Here is a 23,643-nt window from a genome sequence, read left to right on the forward strand (position 1 = left end):
GAAAGAGGCTGAATAGGCTGGGGCTGTTTTCCCTTGAGCATTGGAGGCTGAGGGGTGATTTTGTAGAAGTTTATAAAATCATGAGGGGCATAGATAGGGTAAATAGACAAGGCGAAAGTGGGTACTGCAGATGCTGGAAATTAGAGTCAAGATCAGAGTGGTGCTGGAAAAGCATAGCAGGTCAAGCAGCATCTGAGGAGCAGGAAAATCGATGTTTCGCGCAAAAGCCATTCATCAGGAATTCAACTGCCTGACCTTCTGTGCTTTGACTCTAAATAGACAGTCCTTTCCTTGGGTTGGAGGAGTCCAGAACGAGAGGGTGTAGGATTAAGGTGAGAGGGGAAAGATTTAAAAACCATCTAAAAGACAACTTTTTTTAAGCAAATGGTGGTGTGTGTATGGAATGAGCTGCTAGAGAAAATGGTGGAGGCTGTTACAAATACACTATTTAAAAGGAATCTGGATGGATACATGAATAGGAAGGGGTTAGAGGACTATGAGCCAAGCGCTGACCATTAGGACTAGATTAATTTAGGATATCTAGTCAGCATGGATGAGTTGGACTGAAGGGTCTCTTTCCGTGCTGGACATCACTATGATGCTATGATTCTAACTGAACGCTTACAGCTATCTTTCTGGTACCTGGAAAAATGTGTAACCCGAGGCCTTATTTGAAAATGAGATGATGGTTTTGAAACTTGTCCCATTGTTTTGTGTCAGGATATGATTAATTTTGTTTGTATGTTGCAGTTCAGACAAATCCTCCAGTAGATCTTCAAACTAAAATGACATCTGAAGGCTTCTTCAAACTAAGTTGGACAGGTCCAAATCCTGAACCTTATCCGGTCCAGTTTGAAGTAAAATATTCAACAGGCATTCCAGAAAGAATCTGGAAGGTATTTTGGTTTTTTTAAAAAGATTTCTTTGTTGTATTTATTTACTTATTGCTCCATACCATTCTCAGTTGGACAAGTAAGAAACCTATTCCTAAGCCCTGTTCATTCAGCCTTAAACTGATATTCTGAACACCTTTGTGGAATACTGTTGTGTGTTTTTCTTAACTGATAGTGCTGTATAATTTCAAATAGTTGTTGCTTTTTGCAGAATACTTGAATGTGAGTCCGATTGAGTTATCTTCATTTTCACCTTACTTTCTACCTAGAACTTTACATGTCTGATTTTATGCATTTGTTTTTTCTGTAATAAAAGGAATTGATACATCAGCGTATTAAAGCATATGACCGAAGAGCTCATCAAATTTATCCTTCCATAGACCATACTAAGGCATAGGGCAAGATTTCTTCCTGTTATGAACGTGAAAATGTAGGCAGATGTGGTACATAATTGCATTCTGCTGGCCATCATGCTGGTTTTCATGACTAACCTACTATCAAGTCAACAACCGTGTATGCTAATTTAGGTAACTAAAAAGGCATTGTTCAGAGACCAAACGGAAATTACCCACTGGATCTTTCCTTTATAGTCATAAAGTTATAGAGATGTACAGCACAGAAACAGATGCTTCGGTCCAATCCATCCATACCAACCAGATATCTTAAACTGATCTAGTCACATTTGCCAGCATTTGGCCTGTAGCCCTCTAAACCCTTCCTATTTATGCACCCATCCAAATTCCATTTAAATGTCATAATCATACTCGACTCCATAACTTTATACTCCACCTTCACACATTATGCTCCATCTGCCAAATACATGACTACTCTTTCAACTTATCTGTGTCTGTCTGCGTTGTACTAATGTCATCTTTATAATATACTTTCCTATTTAACATTGTATCCTCTGCGGATACAACTACTATGCCTTCACTCTCCCCATCCAAGTCATTGATATAAATTGTAAAATGTTGAGGACCTAGCTCAGACCCCTGAGGGACCCTACTCTTCAGATCCAGCCAGTCAGAAACAGACGTATTTAAGCATATTCTGTTTTCTACCAGCAAAACTTCTACCCATGTTCATATGTTACTCCTACATTCATGAGATTCTATGTTGCATGCTAACCTTTTATGTAAAATCATGTCAGCTATCGTCGGAAATTCAAGGACACTTATATCTACAGGCTGTCCTTTATCCACAGTGCATTTTACTTTTCCAAGAAACTCCAATTAATCTGCATGATTTCCCTCCCACAAACCACACTGACTCTTCCCAGTGACCTTACAGTTTTTATAAGTGCCCAGGTTATGTAGGTTCTGTTTATTGTAAAGTGCTCAATTACATCATTGGATGTTGTAAAGGTCTCAAACAAATAATCACGAAATATTTTTATATAAATAATATATGATTAAATTGCATTTATGATTTGAAGATGTTGTTTATCCTATGTGATAGGTTAAGGATGTCTGGGAAAATTCTTTGATCCTTCGTGATTTGCAGAGTGACATTTCTTACTTAGTTGTTGTTCGCTGCAAACGTCGCAATGGACCAGGGTTTTGGAGTGATTGGAGTGAACCTATTCAGGTGGATGTTCTAGGTAAGCAGTGAATAGCTGCAGCAAGTACGCAATAGGGATCACAAACAAACAGCACAATATATATTATCATATATATTCTATATATTTTATTGTATAAGTGTAGGAAATGTTAAACTTCTTTCCTCATTTCTGCTGTGACAATAACATATTGAATGGATATGGGAAGAAGGTTTATAATTTTGCTAAAATCACTGATCAAAAAGAAATTGAATGAGTGTATGCCTTGTTGTTTTAAATGATTCATCCTGGCTTATACTTTGTATTGACCCATGTATTACAAAAGGACAAATTGAAGACTCACACAGAAGTTGGTTAATTGAATAGAGTTCACTTGTACACACACTTATACACACTGTGTCACCGTGCCGTTGTGGGCATCACGGTGGCACAGTGGTTAGCACTGCTGCCTTGCAGTGCCAGAGACTCGGGTTCAGTTCACGCCTCAGGCGATTGACTGTGTGGAGTTTGCATATTCTCCCCGTGTCTGCGTGGGTTTCCTCTGGTGCTCCAGTTTCCTCCCACAGTCCAAAAATGTGCAGGTTAGATGAATTGGCCATGCTAAATTGCTTGTAGTGTTAGGTGAAGGGATAAACATAGGGGAATGGGTCAGGGTGGGTTGCGCTTCGGCGTGTCGGTGTGGACTTGTTGGGCCGACGGGCCTGTTTCCACACTGTAAGTAATCTAATATAAGAACATACAGATTTAGAACATTTTCAGATTTGAAATTATTACAGATTTAACAAGTTATGGAAGGAAGAGAGAAAGAAACAAAAAAAAGAAAAACAATAAGGAGGAAAGAAAATTGTATGCTAAAAAATCTTCAACAATATCTGCTGTCAGAATGAGCAGACATATTTCCGTTGAGCTTTGGCATAAAATCACCTTAAATAGATTGTTCCTCCATTCTCTTTCTGATATTTTGCTGGTTGTCTTCTCTGATATCTGGTCAGATTTCTCTTCACAACTACAAAGATGATCTCTTGTGATTGCAGTAATGTTTTCCACTGTGATCAATTGAAAAATTGATTGTCTGTGATTTTTCAGTGTATAATTTCAGTTACATCACTCTGTAAATTTTTGCTATAAATTCTGTGTGTTAGGATTGAGCCCTCCACTACCACTACGCTCCAAAAGCTAGTGTGCTTCCAGTTAAGCCTGTTGGACTATAACCTGGTGTTGTGTGATTTTTAACTTTGTACACCCCAGTCCAACACCGGCATCTCCAAATCATTTGAGGAGTTAAATAGGACTACTTTATTGACATGCCAAATTGTCTTACGAAAAGACAAAATCACAATAGCCAAATGTAATCCACAATCAACTGATGAAGCAGCAGCGCTCAGAAAGCTAGTGCTCCCAATTAAACCTGTTGGACTATAACCTGGTGTTGTGTGATTTTTAACTTTGTACACCTCAGTCCAACACCAGCATCAAATGTAATCTGAAGTCTTTGTTAAAACTCTAAATTTTGAGCCCAATCTGAAAATGTCCTCTTTTTAACTTTCCTTTAGTAAATTTTCTTTACATGAAGTCCCTTGAATTTGCTTAGAACCCTAAATTCCATCTCATCTGAGTTTTATCATCACCAAGATCTATTCAAAGATCCGTACTATCTTTTATTCATCTGCATTATCTTTGTTCCTTTCTCATGGTCTCTATTTCGTCTTTTTCTGTGCCACAGCTCAGCAAATTTAATGTTTCAAACTAAAAAATGAGCAGCTCTTCCATCAGCTCAGTTTCCAGTTCGTTGCAGTACATTTAATACAGGCAAGCTAAAGGTTATTTCAATTTGCTTCTTTTCCTTATTTGAGATGTCTGCAATGGCATTATGAATTAGGGAGTAGAAGTAGTCATTGCCATTGATCAATAATCAGTAACCTTTGTCTCAGGTTGTGACTACATAGCCATCAAATGAGGAGAGGAAGGTTCTCTAATTGCTTAACCGCCAACTTCAATCCATTTCTAAATTCCACAAAACACAACCCATTGGGTTACGATTTTGGAGAGTTGTTTCGGCCTATTGAGCTACATCTGAAGCTATTGAGAACTGAAAGGGAAAAAATTAGTTTCCTAATTGAGACTCCCAAGCATTAACCCTGACTGACAGGTTATCAGAGCTCTGCTTTTGCTGCTTTGAACCAGCCACCCAGGACTAAAAGAGCAGCCATTGCAGTTTCTTATCTTATTGTTTTCCCTCTTTCAAGAAAACTGCTTGACTTCTGAGAATTAAAATTCGATATGTAGTGGATCACATGAACAAAGTTATGTCCCCCTTTAACTGCAGTATGTTGGGGGACAGCACAAACTATCATCAAGTCACATTGGTGCCTTCAGTGCTCCTTTTAAAAACAGTTATGAATTCTATTTGTTAGCTCAGCATTAGCTGCAAAGCCTTCTATAAATACTTTCTATTAATGACTTGGAGAACAGTGCATATTATTAAATTGCCTGATGATAAAAAGATAGGTAGGAAAGCTAAGTTTGAGTGGGAGACAAAATGTCTGCATTATGGCTAGGTTAAGGTACTTGGCAAAATAGTGATAGATGAAGTATAAGGCTGGAAAATGTGCAATTGTCCACTTCAGTGTGAACAAGAGATAAGTAAAATTTTATTACGAGGCTGACTGCATAGTGCTTTGATACAGGGGGATCTGGATGTACAACGCTTATATGAATCACAAAATGTTACCATGAACATGAGACATGTAATTAGGACTGCAAGTAGAATCTTGGACTTTATTTCAAGGGAAATGGAGCATAAAAATAGGGAATAAAAACAGAATTTGTTGGAAAAACCTAACAGGTCTGGCAGCATCTGTGGAGACAAAGCAGAGTTAACATTTTGGGTTGAGTGACCCTCCATCAGAGCTGATGTTAGTTCAGACAACGTTGGTATGTATGCTGAAGATGGGATGTAGGGAGAGATGTGGTGGAGTAAACCTTATATTTCATCTGCCACCCATCTAGTTCCCTCATCTAAATCATTAAGATATGTTGTGTATAGCTGGGTTGCAAGCATTGATCCCTGCGGTATCCCACTCGTCACTGTCAGAAACTTGGAAAAAAAACTCATTCATTCCTATTTTGTTTCCTGTCAGCTGACCAGTTCTCTATACATGTCATTATACTGGCCCCAATGCAATGCCCTTTAATTCCACGCTAATTTCTTATGTGGGATCTTATGGAAAACTTTCCGAAAGTCCAGGTAAGCCACATTCATGGCTCCCACTTTTCAACTTTACTCATTACATCTTCAAAAAATTCCAGTAGATTTGTCAAGCATGTTTCTGTTCAGTAAAATGTTATAATTGGTAAGAGTAATGAGGAAATTAATGATACTAAGGAGTAATCCAATCCCCAGGAGCAGATGATTGCCATCCCAGGATTTTTGAAAAAGTAAGTGAGGATGCTGCCCTATCCTTTCCTTTACCTTATTCTCTCCTTGCTTTGATTAAAAGCAGATGCCTCACATCTGCTTGCCATATTTTAGCCTATTCATGCAATCTATTAGCATCTCTATGTAATTTTATGCTTCTCTATACTATGCAAATACTACCTATCTTTGTGACATTGACACACTTGAATACATATTTTTTTTATTCGATCACCCAAGTCATTCATGAGACCTCAAAACAAATACTTGTGAGATACCATGAGTTACATCCTGCCAATAAAAAAACTACTCATTAACTATCTCTTGGTTTCCTGCCACTCAGCCAATTTCTGAACTGCTTAATAATTCCCAGCTTCTCTGATCCCACCTGTCTTAAATAGTGAAGTGACATGATATTTTCCAATATAAAGGAATGGCTCACAAATTGAAAAAAAAAGTTATACCTAGCACTGTTTAACAAATCTACTGGAACCTTTTGAAGGATATAATGAGTGGAGTTGTAAAGTGGGAGCCAATGGATATAGTTTATCTGGGCTTTTAGAAAACTTTCTGTAAGGTTTCTCAATTCTCAACTTCTCAATTGTGTAAAGCTGGATACAATAGGATCCGAAGACACTTGGGGGGTCTAGGCATATAGATCACTAAAATGAAATGTATAATTACAGAAAATAATCAAAGTAACTGATCTTTATGTCTAGAGAGTTAAAATACAAGTATACAAGGCCTCGATTCTATTCCATTTGGACTATTATGGGAACTACATCTTTGAAAGGACATATTGGCCTTAGAGTGATTGTAGTAGATCTATTAGAGTGATAGCTGAACTCAAACTATTAAGCAACAGGGAGATACTAAAATGACTAGAGTTGTACTCCTTGCACTTTGTGAATCAATCATGTCTTAACTTCCAATGTTCAAGTATTTGAGGAATGGTAGGTGGGAAGTGAGAAGATATTTTAGTTAATTTGTTTAGTTATTTTAGTTAAAGTTTGGATCTCTCATCCGCAAATGGTAAATGTTGTGAGATCAATTATGAAATTTTAAATTTGAGATTAATAGAGTTTTGTTAATCGAAGGTATAAAGAAATATGGAAAAAGGAACAGGGTGTGAAATGAAGTCACAGATCAGTTATGATTTCATTGAATAGTGGAACAGGATCAAGAAGCTAAATGGTCTAAGTCCTGTTCTTATATTTTTGTGTTCCTAAGAGATACATAACCCAGATCACCTTCACATTCACTGGTACGTGCTAAACTTGCAATGAGTTTGCAGGTTTGCCTGCAGCAGATTCAGAGAACACCTGATTGAACTGAAAGTGTCTAACACACCATTCCATACTGAGGTTCTGGAAAGAAAGTTGCTCCCTGGAGACCCTGTGTGGTTATGGTCCCCTGCTTAGTGCCCTTTTTCCCTCTTTCTCTCTGAGCAGCTCTGTGTTTCTTCTGCTTTATTCTTCCTGCCATTCTGCTTACCACTGGAGGGAAGAACTAGAGCACAAGTCACTTGGAGCAAGTGGAATGAGTAGAACTCTTGAAGTGTAAGTAACAAGATCTTCAGGGCACACCATTCCCTGTCAGCTTCATTGGCTTTAAATGATCATAAGAAAATACTAAGCATTTTACAAACCCAGCATATCAGCCTGTATAAATCAATGATCAACTATTCTGAAAATGATCAATAATCCCTTTAAAAAGCACTGGGATTAGGGGAGCAATGTCTTTCTGGCTGGGAAGTAGAATAGGACCCTGAAATAGAGCCATTTGTGGTAACTAGCAGTGAACAGACCAGAATGGGTCATGATGTTATATTAAAATTCTTCAGCAGTGATCAACTCCCACCTTCAGAATGCCACTCCTCCTTCCCCTCATCATAGTAGGTCAGTTGGTTGAGTAATAATCAATCATGTTGTTTCCTGCCACTGTGCACACAAACTCAAGATAGTGTAAGAAACAACAGAAGTAGGAAAAAGAAATTATACTTCAATGTGACAAATATTACAAATGAAATTAATTTGAAACACACAGTAATCAAACATTGACAAGTGTCTGTTATCAATGGTGCACACGAAGAGAGGTAAATTGGGAGAAGCAGATGGCAAGGGACATAGCTCACAATGTAAAGCAACAATGTAACTGAGCAACGGCACTCTATCATTGACTTGGTATGCAAGGAGATCAAGTGTCAGGGTTCCAGCTTGTGTTGCTGTTCTGATAACTTGACGCAGATTTGCAGGCATAGAAATGTATAATTGAGCAATTATATCCTCTTGCACCCTAATGCTGCATGACTCAGTTCATGGCATTCCGCTGTTAAAAGCCTGACCCCCTGACCAACAGAGATTGAAGGAGTTTCTCAACATATTTGCTGCTGGATGTCTTCCTGAGTGAACAGACACGTGTGGCTTTGTTGTGTCTGATCTGCTGAAAGCAGCTGAGCATCTTTCATTTAAAATTCCTGCCACCTGCCCCAGCAGGTACAACTTAGCAGGAGGCAGCTGTGAAAGCTTCCCTTGGACACCTCTTGGACAGCTGTTGCTGTGAGATCAAATTAATGTTGCTGATAAACAAGTCATTCCTTTAAAGACCAAAATAAAATGTCCAAAAATGGTAGAAAGATTTAGCATGGTCAAATAGTACCTGTTTAAAAAAATATAGTGGTTTGATTTTCAGATTTATTCTGACAATAAATACACTAAGTTTGATTTTTATTTGAAAGTGGTGGCTCCCCATCCAGAAGATCATCAGTCATATTTTCATGCACTAGGACCCACATATTCTCCTTCGTGGCTCCCTTTTTTAAATGATTCAACTCTGTGCCTAAAAGATTGAGGATGGCAGGATACTGGAACTTTGCTTTAAAGCAGTAATGAACAAAATGGAAATTGAGATACATTGAACAACTGTTTGAAGTCATTTTGAAATGATTTCAGGTAGATTGCAGACATACAAACATAATGCGACTTACCTGCTATTCCCAAATCTCACTCCGTGGAATGGTAGATATTCTGGTCTTTTCTAGTCCTGAACCCAAGAATCCTTTCTGGGGTTCCTGAAATGCCACAGTATTTATTGCAGCATATGCACATTAGTTTTGCTTTAAGCTTGTACCAGGAAGATCGTGCTTCACGTAGTATACATTAGGCTGTAACAAGCTATTAGTTTTTGATCTTTATATAATGATTGGGGGTAGCTCAGTGGTTAGCACTGCTGCCTCACAGCACCAGGGACCCGGGTTCGATTCCCACCTCGGGTGACTGTCTGTTGGAGTTTGCATATTCTCCCCGTGTCTGTGTGGGTTTCCTCCTGGTCCACCAGTTTCCTCCCAAAGTGCAGGTCAGGTGAATTGGCCATGCTAAATTGCCCATGCTGTTAGGTGCATTAGACAGAGGGAAATGGGTCTGGGTGGGTACTCTTCGGAGGGTAGGTGTGGACTTGTTGGGCCAGATGGCCTGTTTCCACACTGTAGATAATCTAATCTAATTATAGGTTAAATGGTCTGATCTTCCATATTATTGCATTTTAGATAATGAATATTCTCACAACATAGCAAAATATAATTTGATTTTTATGATAAAATATAAACCTTCTTACAAATTTTATGTGAATATGATTCAAACTGTTATCAGCCTTGGTTCAGTGGTAGCATTCATGTCTCTGAATCACATGTTCATGGGTTCAAGTCCCAGAGAGTTGAGTACAGATTTCAGGATGACATCTTAGTGCAGTACAGAGAATGCTGCACTGTCAGAGATGCTGTTCTTTGGTTCACATTAAACTAAGACAAATCTAACCAGTTAGGTGGATGGAACTGATACATGGCACTAATCAAAAAAATCATGAGAGGTTATAAGACATTTATCCATGAACCAAAACCTAGCAAAGATTATTTGGTTGATGATTAACGTATATTTGCTTCTGGGACCCTGCTGTGCACAAATTCACTGTCCCATTTCCTACTTTAGAATAGTAATTACACTTCAAATGTGTTTCACTGTTCTAAAACATTTCAGAATATCCTATGTATGGCGTGGAAGATGCAATAAAAGTGCAAGTCTGAAAGCTGGAATTTTCTCTCCCACTCAACCTACACTTATGCCAGTTTCAGTTGTCATCAAGTCTTGTGAAAAGTACTGCTTCATAATGGTTTACATCTAAATAATATGAGAATCCAAGACTACACTCTGGTCCCCTGACAGCTAAACTCATTGATTTACAAGTGAAATTGTGAATGTATGGAGGGTAGATAGATTCTTTGTGGATTTTTTTTTGCCTGTAGGCAACATCATAAAGAAAATATTTCAAAAAAAAAGAATACAGTTCATTAGAATTTTATAATGTTAAATTATTAGAACAGTAGCACACAGAGAGAGGAAGGAAACTAGGCCCAAGTGAGTTAATAATGTCTACTTTAATGGCGTAATGGATAACATTTTGTCTTTTCTTCTTGCTTTTAGCTGAAATAAATGACATACTTCAAGAAACACGGAATGTTTTGTTACAAATAGTCTTTAATGACACTATTCCTCACCTGCTCAAATAATTCCCAGCCTACTGCTTAATACTCACTAATGAACAAGTGATTCATATGGTCAGAATTGTTACATATGCTGTATTCATGCAGCTAAAAGCAAATAAAAGAACCAAATGCATTTTTTCTATGTCAAAATAATTGGTAAGATTGTTTTGTGGTTGTTGAACTACCTTAGGCTTATTTGGATCAGTTAGTACAAACTATTTATGAAGTTTCATTTTTTACATGAAATAACTTTACCTAATTCAACTCTTATGTATCTTTGCCTCACCAATGAGGAAAATGTGAATGATAAGGATTAACGAAACACAGACATACAGCAAGTTGGGAATTTTGAATCCGTTCATCAGTCTTTAAGTTTGTGTGCCATGGTCAAACTCAGGCTGGAGAAAGACATAATACTATTCTTTTGGTAATAACATGAAGTGTTATATATTTATAAATGTATTAATTCTAAGACAAATATCTACTTCTTTAACTTGCAAATATTTTTTGACAGAAATTACATATTACCCTCCTCAAGTGCTGACCACTGTTGGCTCGGATGTTACAGTGAGGTGTGTTTTTTATAATCAGACTCTAACCACTAACAATGTCGTCTGGTGGTTAAATATGAATGAAAAAATTCCAGACCATCAATATACATTAATCAATGATCATGAAACCAGTGTTACTCTCCTCAACGTAACATCAAATGGACAATCCCAGTGCAACATGCTACAGTGTTGCCTTCAAAATGAAGAAAGAAATATATGTAACTTTCGTTATGCTGAAATAATCATAATTGGTAAGATAATTTTGGAAAATATAATGCATGTTTTCTGGCAATTTGAGTTATAGAGTCAGAGTCATACAGCATGGAAAAAGACCCTTCAGCCCAATTAGTCCACACCAACCATGTTCCCAAACGATTCTAGCCCCACTTGCCTGCATTTGGCCTGTATTCCTCAAAACCTTTCCTATTCATGTACTTATCCTATGTCTTTTAAAGGTTCATGCCCTCATGTCCTTTTTAAAACTTTCTTCTCTCACCTTACGAGTATGTCCCCTCATTCTGAACTCCCCTTATCTATGTCTCTCATGATTTTAAAAACCTCTATATCTCATTCCTCAACCTCCTCCACTCCAATGAAAAAGTCCCAGCCTATTTTTATAACTCAAACCTTCCATTTCCAGCAACATCCTGGTAAATCTTTTCTGAACTCTTTCCAATTTAATAACATCCTTCCTATAACAGGGCAACTAGAACTGTACACAATACTCCAGAAGGGCCTGTACAACCGCAACATGACATTCCAACTCCTATACTTAAGGATATGAGCAATGAAGGCAAGCATGCTAAACGCCTTCTTCACCACCCTGTCTACCTGTGATGCAAACTTCCAAGAATTATGTATTTCAACCCCTAGGTCTCTCGGTTCTACAGCACTACCCTGGGCCCCACCATTAATTGTTTAAGTTCTAAAGCAATTCATGATCATTTATTCCTGTTATCAATTTTGCAAACTTTATTTTCCTTCCAGACATGCTGGGATCCACCTCCATGAGTAATCATTTAGCCTTGTAGGTTAAAAATTGAAAGAACTGTGGACTTATAGTATAGGAAAATCAGTAATTTAGATAAGGTAATGGGGAGTGCTATAGGATTGCATCCCAGAATAGGTTTATTTTAGTAGAGCAGGGTGTTTATGTTTCAGTATGAAGCCTCCTCTATAAAATGTTGTCATAACTAGTTGATTCAACTTCTTTCCCTCTCAAAAGTACATTATATTTGACAATGTCAGACTACTGTTTAAATCCAATGGTGTTTATCAATAGGGGCACATGCTCACCTTAGGTCATTACCAGAGTGTAGGTAATCTTATAAAAAGATACAACTTATTATACATTTAATGCTTGCATACCTTTACAGTAAACTCTTTATTGGTGGAAATTATATAACAAGTATTACTAAAATATTTCAAATTCAAAATTGCATTACTGAATGTCTTTGGATGTAGATTTGCTCGCTGAACTGGAAGGTTCAGTTTCAGATGTTTTGTCACCATACTAGGTAACATCATCAGTGAGCCTCTGGATGAAGCACTAGTGGCATGGCCCGCTTTCTACTTGTGTTTAGGTTTGCTTGGGATGTTGAAGTAATTTCCTGTGGTGATATCATTTCCTGTTCCTCTTCTCAGGGGGTGGTAAATGGGATCCAAGCCAATGCGATTCTTGATAGAGTTCCGGTTGGAATGTTATGTTTCTAGGGATTCTCGTGCGTACCTCTGTTTGGCTTGTCCTAGGATGGATGTATCCTGTTGGACATAAACGTCAACTAGCCACAAAAAGACATGACTCACTCTCACTAGGATCCTTACACATAGACTGGGACAACATATCCATCCTAGGACAAACCAAACAGAGACATGCACAAGAATTCCTAGAAGCATGGCACTTCAACCGGAATTCTATCAAGAAACACATTGACTTGGATCCCATTTACCACCCCTGAGAAAAGTAACAGGACATCACCACAGGAAACGACATCACCAACCCAAGGAAACCTAAACACATAAATAGAAAGCAGGCCATGCCACCAGTGCTTCATCCGGAGGCTCACTGTTGGTGTTACCTAGTATGGTGACAAAACGTCTGAAAATGAACCTTCCAGCTCAGCGAGCAAATCTACATCCAGAACCTCAACCTGAGCTGTAAATCTACTCAAAACGCGCTAATTGAATGTCCTTTTCTGAATAGATTTACACATTGAATAACTATAGTATTTAACTATTTGGAGCTGGTTTTTGAGTATATACAATATAATTTTATGAAATTGTCTGGTCTATTTTTAAGGATGTTCAAAAAGTCATATGAAAGTAATTATAATTAATGTGTCTAGATAAGTGCTTCAGATTATCTTTATACATTTAACTTTATTTTATCTGATATTACCAGTTTAAATCAAAATATTAGCTTCCTGTTTTTTCCCGTTTACAAAGATGCTTTTACTACATTTCTCATAATTTTGATATTTGTAATTAGATATGAAGAGTAACATCTCATGTGAGACTAATGGTGCAATGGAAACCATGATCTGTAGATGGCTCCCAAGAACATTGAAAACAGGCACAGTCAGCAACTACAAGCTAAAGTATTACATGTAAGGATAATTTATACTTATCTTTTTTGTGGGGGTTTGAGGGGGGGAATAACTTCTGATTGCTCATTTAGTAAAGGTATTGCATAAAGTCTGAACTGAATCTAGCAGACCTGCAAAACTAGTTCAACATTTTGCCATTATTATTTGATGTATAATGTGACTTGATTAAAACAATGTCCATGTTGTCTATGATTCTTCTTTTCTTAAAAGGAAAGGGTCTTGGTGTGATAACCTACAAGTTGAAGATGAAAATGTTGATATTAAAGAATGCCCTCTGGTGATTAATGAATTTTATGAGTGTCATATAAAGCCCATCAATCTCACCTTTGGCCATGTGATGTGGTTAGAATTTAACCATCAAGAAACAACATTCAAATCTCCACCAACCTGTGTAATTCCTATGGATGTAGGTGAGTCAAGCTTTATTGGTCTCTAGTAAAAGCCTAAGCCATTTGTATTACAGTTCTACTCTTGAGATTAATAAAGGGACATATTATAATTTCTATTCTCAAAGTGAAGCAAGTATCAATTATTTGTGTTCTGAAGAAGTAATATTTGATTCAAAACATTAACTCTGTTTTTTGCTCCACAAATGGTTCCAGACCTGCTGAGTTCCTACAACATTTCCTGTTTTTATTTCAAATCTCTAGCATGCACATGACTTTGGTTTTAATTGAAGCTTCAATTTATATTATTTAATAGCCTTCTCAACATCAATATATAGACAGTATTATTTCAAGAGGTTTAATGAAGCAATGTATTCTTTTGTTTGACTCATTAATAGCTCTGGATTTATTGGTGCCTTTCTTTGAACCTTGTTGCTTTACTTTGTGGAGTATGTGGTATTACAGGGGCAGTCCTTTCCTTTATGTAGAGCTCTTCCACATCCTTCTAGTTTAGTGACATTATAAAGATTGAGAACTGCAAGTAACTCATTGGGTCAGATTTCTGTAATCGAGGTAAGTAGCTGAAGGTAGGAAATTTCTGTCAATCGCAGAAGTAGATTAGAAGCGACAAGGTGAGTAGGTGAATGCTTAACAGAGCTGGCCGGCCTCTGTTCTCCGGAACCTCATCACAGTTGTTTCAAAATCCGTACAGCCTTCCAGACTGCACCACTCACATACCCTCCACTCTCTCCTTCACATTCCATGTCATCTCCATGCACCCCCAGGTCATTTCCACACAACCCAATAGACAATAGACAATAGGTGCAGGAGTAGGCCATTCTGCCCTTTGAGCCAGCACCATCATTCATTATGATCATGGCTGATCATCCTCAATCAGTATCCTGTTCCTGCCTTATCCCCATAACCCTTGATTCCACTATCCTTAAGAGCTCTGTCCAACTCTTTCTTGAAAGTATCCAGAGACTTGGCCTCCACAGCCTTCTGGGGCAGAGCATTCCATACACCCATCACTATCTGGGTGAAGAAGTTTCGCCTCAACTCTGTTCTAAATGGCCTACCCCTTATTTTTAAACTGTGTCCTCTGGTTCGGGACTCATCCATCAGCGGAAACATGCTTCCTGCCTCTAGAGTGTCCAATCCTTTAATAATTTTATATGTCTCAATCAGATCCCCTCTCAGCCTTCTAAACTCTAGCGTATACAAGCCCAATCGCTCTAATCTTTCAATGTAAGATAGTCGCGTCATTCCGGGAATGGACCTCGTGAACCTACACTGCACTCCCTCAATAACCAGAATGTCTTTCCTCAAAGTTTGAGACCAAAACTGTATACAATATTCCAGGTGTGGTCTCACCAGGGCCCTGTACAGCTGCAGAAGAACGTCTTTGCTTCTATACTCAATTCCTCTTGTTATAAAGGCCAGCATGCTATTAGCTTTCTTCACTGCCTGCTGTACCTGCATGCTTGCTTTCATTGACTGATGTACAAGAACACCTAGATCTCATTGTACTGCCCCTTTACCTAACTGGACTCCATTTAGGTAGTAATCTGCCTTTCTGTTCTTGCCATCAAATTGGATAACCACACATTTATCCACATTAAACTGCATCTTCCCACCCTACCTCTTGCAAAAATGCCATCCCGTATTCCCAATTCCTCCGTCTCTATCTGCTCCTAGGAGGACCAGTTCCACCACAGAACACACCAGATGGCCTCCTTCTTTAGAGACCGCAATTTCCCTTCCCACGTGGTTAAAAATGCCCTCCAATGCATCTCGTCCACATCCCGCACCTCCGCCCTCAGACGCCACTCCTCCAACCGTAACAAGGACAGAACGCCCCTGGTGCTCACCTTCCACCCTACCAACCTTTGCATAAACCAAATCATTCGCCAACATTTCAGCCACCTCCAAACAGACCCCACCTCCAGGGATATATTTCCCTCCCCACCCCTTTCCGCCTTCCGCAAAGACCGTTCCCTCCATGACTACCTGGTCAGGTCCATGCCCCCCTACAACTCACCCTCCCATCCTGGCACTTTCCCCTGCCACCGCAGGAACTGTAAAACCTGCGCCCACACCTCCTCCCTCACCTCTATCCAAGGCCCTAAAGGAGTCTTCCACATCCATCAAAGTTTTACTTGCACATCCACTCATATCATTTATTGTATCCGTTGCTCCCGATGCGGTCTCCTCTACATTGGGGAGACTGGGCGCCTCCTAGCAGACCGCTTTAGGGAACATCTCCGGGACACCCGCACCAATCAACCACACCGCCCCGCGGCCCAACATTTCAACTCCCCCTCCCACTCTGCCGAGGACATGGAGGTCCAGGGCCTCCTTCACCGCTGCTCCCTCACCACCAGACGCCTGGAGGAAGAACGTCTCATCTTCTGCCTCGGAACACTTCAACCCCAGGGCCTCAATGTGGACTTTAACAGTTTCCTCATTTCCCCTTCCCCCACCTCACCCTAGTTCCAAACTTCCAGCTCAGCACTGTCCCCATGATTTGTCTGGACTTGTCCGACCTGCCTATCTCCTTTTCCACCTATCCACTCCACCCTCTCCTCCCTGACCTATCACCTTCATCCCCTCCCCCACTCACCCATTGTACCCTATGCTACTTTCTCCCCACCCCCACCCTCCTCTAGCTTATCTCTTCACGCTTCAGGCTCACTGCCTTTATTCCTGATGAAGGTCTTTTGCCCGAAACGTCGATTTCGAAGCTCCTTGGATGCTGCCTGAAATGCTGTGCTCTTCCAGCACCACTAATCCAGAATCTGGTTTCCAGCATCTGCAGTCATTGTTTTTACCTTGCATCTGCCATGCATCTGTCCACTCAGCTAGCCTGTCCAGGTCAACCTGTAATCTCCTAACATCCTCCTCACATTTCACCCTGCCACCCAGCTTTGTATCATCAGCAAATCTGCTAATATCTATATCATTAATGTATGTCCTAAAAAGCTGCGGTCCCAGCACTGATCCCTGTGGTACCCCACTGATCACTGCCTGCCATTCCAAAATGAAGCCGTTTATCAACTCTTTGTCTCCTGTCAGCCAACCAATTTCCAACCTAAGTCAGTATTTTGCCCCCAATACCATGTGCCCTAATTTTGCCCACTAACCTCCTATGTGGGACTTTATCAAAGGCTTTCTGAAAGTCCAGGTACACTATATCCACTGGATCTCCCTTGTCCATCTTCAGAGTTATATCATCAAAAAATTCCAGAAGATTAGTCAAGCATGATTTCCCCTTCATAAATCCATGCTGACTCTGACCTATCCTGTTACTGCTATCCAGATATGTCGTAATTCCATTCTTTATAATTGACTCCAGTATCTTACCCACCACTGAGGCCAGACTAACTGGTCTATAATTCCCTGCTTTCTATCTCCGTCCTTTCTTATAAAGTGGGACAACATTAGCCACCCTCCAATCCACAGGAACTGATCCTGAATCTGTAGAACATTGGAAAATGATCACCAATGCATCCATGATTTCTAGACCCACCTCCTTCAGTACCCTGGGATGTAGACCATCAGGTCCCAGAGACTTATCAACCTTCAGATCTAACAGACTCTCCAACACCATTTCCTGACAAATATAAATTCCCTGGGAGACAGTGAGGACTGCAGATGCTGGAATACCAGAGTTGAAAAATGTGGTGCTGGAAAAACACAGCAGGCCAGGCAGCATCTGAGGAGCATATGAATCGACGTTTCGGGCATAAGCCGAAGAAGCCCTTCCTGAAGAAGGGCTTATGCCTGAACCGTCAATTCTCCTGCTCCTCGGATGCTGCCTGGCCTGCTGTGTTTTTCCAGCACCACATTTTTCAACACAAATGTAAATTCCCGTCAATTCAGGTCCTTCAGCCACTGTTACCTCTGGGAGATTGCTTGTGTCTTCTCCAGTGAACACAGATCTGAAGTACCAATTCAATTCTTCTGCCATTTCTTTGTTTCCCGTAATATATTCACCCGTTTCTGTCTTCAAGGGCCCAATTTTAGTTTTAACCATTTTTTTGCCTTTCACATACCTAAAAAAGCTTTTACTATCCTCCTTTATATTATTGGCCAGTTTACCTTCATACCTCATTTTTTCTCTGCGTATTTCCTTCTTAGTAATCCTCTGTTGTTCTTTAAAAGCTTCCCAGTTCTCCGATTTCCCACTCATCTTTGCTATGTTATACATTTTCTCTTTTGACTTTATATGTTTCTTAACTTGCCTTGTCAGCCACGGCCACCCCTGCCTTCTCTTAGGCTCTTTCTTCCTTTTTAGAATGAACTGATCCTGCATCTTCTGCATTATACCCAGAAATACCTGCCGTTGTTGTTCCACTGCCATCCCTGCTAGGGTGTTGCACCATTGAACTTTGGCCAGATCCTCCCTCATAGCTCCATAGTTCCCTTTATTAAACAGAAATATTGTCACTTCCGATTGTACCCTCTCCCTTTCAAATTGCAGATTAAAGCTTATTGTATTATGGTCACTACCTCCTAATGGCTCCTTCACTTCGAGGTCCCTGATCAAATCCAGTTCGTTGCAGAATACCAGATCCAGAATTTCCTTCTCCCTGGTAGGCTCCAGCACAAGCTGTTCTAAGAATCCATCTCGGAGACACTCCACAAACTCCCTTTCTTCGGGTCCAGTACCATTCTGATTCTCCCAGTCTACCTGCATGTTGAAATCCCCCATAACAACTGTAGTAATATCTTTGCGACAGACCAATTTCAGCTCCTTATTCAACTTACACCCTACATCCAGACTACTGTTTGGGGGCCTGTAGGTAACTCCCATGAGGGTCTTTCTACTCTTAGAATTTCTCAGCTCCATCCATACTGACTCTACATCCCCTGATTCTAGGTCCTCCTGCAAGGGACTGAATATCATCCTTTACCAACAGAGCCACCCCACCCCCTCTGCCCGTCAGTCTGTCCTTACGATAGCACGTATAGCATTGAATATTCATTTCCCAGGCCCTGTCCACTCGAAGCCACGTTTCCGTTATCCCCACAACATTGCATCTGCCAATTTCCAAATGAGCCTCAAGCTCATGCCGACATGTACCACCACCTCTGGCTCTTCACCTTCGCCCTTGAGGATTTCCTGCACTCTGTCTGCGATGTCCTCAATCCTGGCACCAGGAAGGCAACACACCATCCTCGAATCCTGCATGCTGCCACAGAAACCCCGTTCAGTTCCTCTCACTATGGAGTCCTCTATTACCATGGCATGCCACATCCATGACCAAGCTCTCTGTATGCAATGTGTACGGAGCCAATGAGCCAATATTAACACTGGCATGTCTTGGAATGATGAGGGATAAGCACTCATTCAGAAATATGATTTGATTAAAAACTGTTCTTTCTATAACCCAATAACATTGTCAATCAGACAAATTCACTGTATGAAGATCAGAAGCATTCCCACAACTCATATTTCTTTACCTTGTGCAATAAACATCCAACATTGACAATACAGAAAAAACGTATAACTTAATATAAACTCATAAAGCTGTAAATCAATCACAGAGAAAACTCAACTTCTACCTGTCAAAACAGAACTCACGCTGAGAATCCATTTGAGAGTCTTGGACGTCATATGCAAATAGAAACAACAGAGGCAGGCATCTGTGCATGGACTGCTGAACGATTTATCTAATGCAAAGCTCAAGTTTTGAAAGTACTACAACACCATTGATGTTACTTCCTTTCTTTTCCTACTGATAGTGAAACCTTGGGCACCATTTAATGTTGATGCAGAAATCACCCAAAATGAAGGGCGTCTAAATATAAGCTGGGAGAAGCCACGCCTGCCACCATACAAACTTCAGTTTGAAATCCAGTACGTCGAGAACGAAATGGAAGGTAACTGGAAGGTAGGATGATCTACCAGAAGTTTACAAAGCTTGCACTAAACTGTACAACATTTTGAAGTACCTGTCAAATCCAGGAAGTATTGAAGTGAAGATTATCATTGAAAATCTGCTTCACCCTCCTGTCTCCCTCACACACAGACATATCCCATGATCTCAGCAACATTTGCCATTAGGAAATGTCGAGCAAAGCAGGGACTGCAGGAGAAATAGTAACTTGTACCAACCTTATAAAATAGTGTTTCAGAATGGCATGAGCAAGAGGAAAGAGGATGTAATGTTAGTTCCATATAAATGCCATTTACATGCACCCTTTTCATTAGATAGTGTGGAAGAATGCTTTGGAACATTCCATCTTTACCTTTGAAAATATTTAAGTCATAACAACTTGGAGAAATACATTAGGAATCTGACTGTGGTCAAACCTCAAGTATCTTTTTTCAATCTGGCCTGTCACTTTGGTGCAGCAGTACTGCACTGTGTAGGATTGCTTGTCAATTCAGATTTCTGCCAATTGGTGAGACACAAACCAAGAAGCTTTTCTTTGTGAAAAGAGTTCATTAACTGTGCTGTCTTACAGCTCTTTCCTCACAATAGTCTCTCCTGTTCTCCTTTATATCGAACTAGATAATTAATTAATCAGTTAGTCCAATCTAGTTACATTAACAAATTCTCTTTTTAAACAAAGTTTTTGAAGACTTTGAAAATTAAACAATATACGTTTTTTTGCATACACTGTTTCTTCCCTTATAGTACAGCTGATCACTGACAAAATATTTTTAAATTTTTGTATAAAATAATTAAGCTTCCATATTCTCATTTTCATTTAAACCAAAAAGATAACATGTTTAATCTGAAAGTGCGTTCATAAAAATTGTTTCTTTTTCAATGTTCTTATTGCTCCCCATACCACCAGGTGCCCATCTTTGAAGATTTCCAATAATTTCCACCATTTTTGTGAAACAATCTGACAACTGCTGAACTGTGTCAACTCACTTTATTTCAGAAAATTCTTTTCTTTCAAACATTTCCCTTATGCAAGCAAGGTCAATCTTCAGCTGTTGTCAGCAACACACTTGGGTGAATGTATATTACCCGAGCAAGAACAGATATCACATGATGTTTTATGAGAAAAACTTGTCTCAGATTGCCCAGTTGAAACATCAGGATTCCTGAAGAAGGGCTTATGCCCAAAACGTCGATTCTCCTGCTCCTTCGATGCTGCCTGACCTGCTGCGCTTTTCCAGCAACACATTTTTCAGCTCTGATCTCCAGCATCTGCAGTCCTCACTTTTTCCGTCAGATTGCCCAGTTGTATAGCATTCCCATTAGAATATTTGATGAATCATCCCTGTATCTATAGTTTCCAATAGTGCTACTGTTTCACCAAGTAATATACTTTTAATTACCTTTTGTTTTATTTTCTTGGCTTCCCAGCTACAGACAACATTTATTCCTCTTCACAGGAGGAATAAACTGTGATTTATTCATCACAGTTCTCATTCCAATACATCATAACTGGAATCAGGTCTAGTCTGAGTGCCCAACTTATTAAACTATTGAATCAAACTTCTTATGGCTCTGATTCTTACCTGGATGCATTATCATCTTTCTGTGAGGACCTGGCCCAATTTATTGGAAGGTAATTAACATTTTTCAAGTAAGACTGTTGATCCAAAGTGACTCCTAGATAGTCATGCTTAATTTTCAATCCTATGAATTTAAAGGTCAGCCCTCTTGCCCAACTCCTGACTCCCCATCATAAATTCCCTTTTTACTTTATCTGTCACACATCACTTAAATTCTGAAGCATCTTCCCACAGAATATCATTAATGTGCATCATGCCTGTCGTTTTCTCTTTGTGCTAATTGCACAATATTGCTGAGTCTGCTTTAAACTGAATGCAGCCTACTTTCAGCACAATGGATCTAGCTGAGAAATACCAAACCCTTGCTGCTTCATTTAACCCATTTGTTTAGTTCCGATGGCTTCTTCTGTATGTCACATCCTTCTTTAGGTGGTTTCAAAAATACATTCCTTCAAAGATTATCATCCTGCAATAATGTAATTTTATATTGATTGATGTACTTTCCACAAGTATGTTGCTAAAGAGATAAAATTGATCCCTGGATAACCTTTCCTGCAGTAGGAGAATCCACTCTAACATCTCGAACAGTGAGGTTCTCTTCAAAACCCAAAGGCGCCAATCTGACTTCATCTCATACAAAGATAGGTAGAGGAACAGGTAGCATCGAGGAGGTGGGGAGGCTGCAGAAGGATTTGGACAGGTTAGGAGTGTGAACACAAAAGTGGCAGATGGAGTACAACATGGGAAAGTGTGAGGTCATGCATTTTGTTAGGAAGAATAGACGCATGAACTATTTTCTAAATCTGGAGAAAATTCAGAAACCTGAAGTGCAAAGAGACTTGGGAGTTTTAGTCTAGATTCTCTCATATGAAGAATGTTTGAGGACTCTGGGTCTATACTTGATGGAGTTTAGAAGACTGAAGCAGGAGATCTAATTGAAACATACAGGATACTGAATGGACTGGACAGAGTAGATGTTGGGAAGATGTTTCCATTGATGGGAGAGACTAGGATCCGATGGCACAGCCTTAGAGTAAAGGGAAGACCTTTAGAGTAAAGGGAAGATTTCACAATCCATGTATCTTACCTGTTGTCCCTCATCTTACATATTTAGCTAATGTTTATATTTGCCAATGGCTCTCCCTGTTCTCCCTATAATAGTGGCATTCCTCCATTTACTGGTCCTTTCTGGCACAGCAAATGTTAACTCTACTTTCTCTCCACAGCTGCTGCCTGACCTACCGAGTTTTTCCATCAATTTCTGATTTTCAAAACTTCAACTCCTATGCTCTCCTCACAGATGCTGGCAGACCTGTTGAGTTTCTCCAGCATTCTTTGCCTTTGTGACTGGTCCTATGGTTAATTCCTAGATCCTGGCAGATCCTTTCACCCTTTCAGCCATGATCATATTGAATGGTGGTGCAGGCTCGAAGGGCTGAATGGCCTACTCCTGCATCTATTGTCTATTGTCTATTGGCCAAGTTTCACTTTGACTTTTGGCTTCTTTCTCCCTCAAGAGTCAGTGAGGGCCAGTGTAGCTTTAAGCTATGCAACTCATGCAGCTGCTTTTTCTAATGAAATCCAAACCGAGATAGAGCCCTCATTTATATTCCACATGGTGCATGATAAAGATAGTATTCTTTCTCCTTGTGAAGTACAGACTTGCCTAACCAACATCTATTTGTTTTGGCTCTCCTAATTCAGTGAATTGCAATCTACACAAGACCAAATCTGTTACTGCCCTGTCTGTTCACAACTGAACTGATTACAAACTGCCAGCAACAGAGACACATAAATTAAACAAAAGAACCTTCTAAGCAGGTTCCACCCTGAATCAGTATCTCTATGGCAACATGGTTTGATGTCAGACAAAAGAAATGGTCAGACAGAAATGCAATTTAATTGTTTTATATTTAGCATAACTCCTTGATTCAGTAAAACAAATGAATAATTTATACTTCTAATACAGCCTTACACTCAGAGTGCATGGTCTCATTACAAGTTCATTCTTTTTTCAAGATTGTCATTATCGTTTCTGACTTGTAAGATAAACACTAGTTAGTTTTTAACTATAGTTAACTCATGCTTACTGATTGAGAGCATCTACTGGAGAAATCAATCATCTATGAGTAATAGTTTAATTATTAAGCCTAAAATTTGTATTCTAAAACATATGAATTATCAATGAAGTAGCCCCAATAAGTAGCATGACTG

The 23,643-nt window shown here is 39.5% G+C and overlaps 1 protein-coding gene across 4 annotated transcripts in view; it reads left to right on the forward strand.

Moving 5' to 3' along the window:
* Window positions 1–23,643, forward strand: part of lepr (leptin receptor) — a 117,236-nt gene that overhangs the window by 45,617 nt on the left and 47,976 nt on the right. For all 4 annotated transcript variants that reach the window (XR_011961130.1, XR_011961129.1, XM_072574070.1 and 1 more), the window contains exons 6-11: window positions 751–896; window positions 2,352–2,493; window positions 10,918–11,205; window positions 13,443–13,560; window positions 13,771–13,970; window positions 19,695–19,843. Coding sequence is in view for 2 of the 4 variants with exons in the window: in XM_072574070.1 (XP_072430171.1) it covers window positions 751–896; window positions 2,352–2,493; window positions 10,918–11,205; window positions 13,443–13,560; window positions 13,771–13,970; window positions 19,695–19,843 (1,043 nt within the window). In the remaining 2 variants the exon portion in view is untranslated. The remainder of the gene's footprint in view (window positions 1–750; window positions 897–2,351; window positions 2,494–10,917; window positions 11,206–13,442; window positions 13,561–13,770; window positions 13,971–19,694; window positions 19,844–23,643) is intronic.

The sequence above is a fragment of the Chiloscyllium punctatum genome, chromosome 7 (assembly GCF_047496795.1).
Source record: "Chiloscyllium punctatum isolate Juve2018m chromosome 7, sChiPun1.3, whole genome shotgun sequence".
In the NCBI taxonomy this organism is placed as follows: Eukaryota; Metazoa; Chordata; class Chondrichthyes; order Orectolobiformes; family Hemiscylliidae; genus Chiloscyllium; species Chiloscyllium punctatum.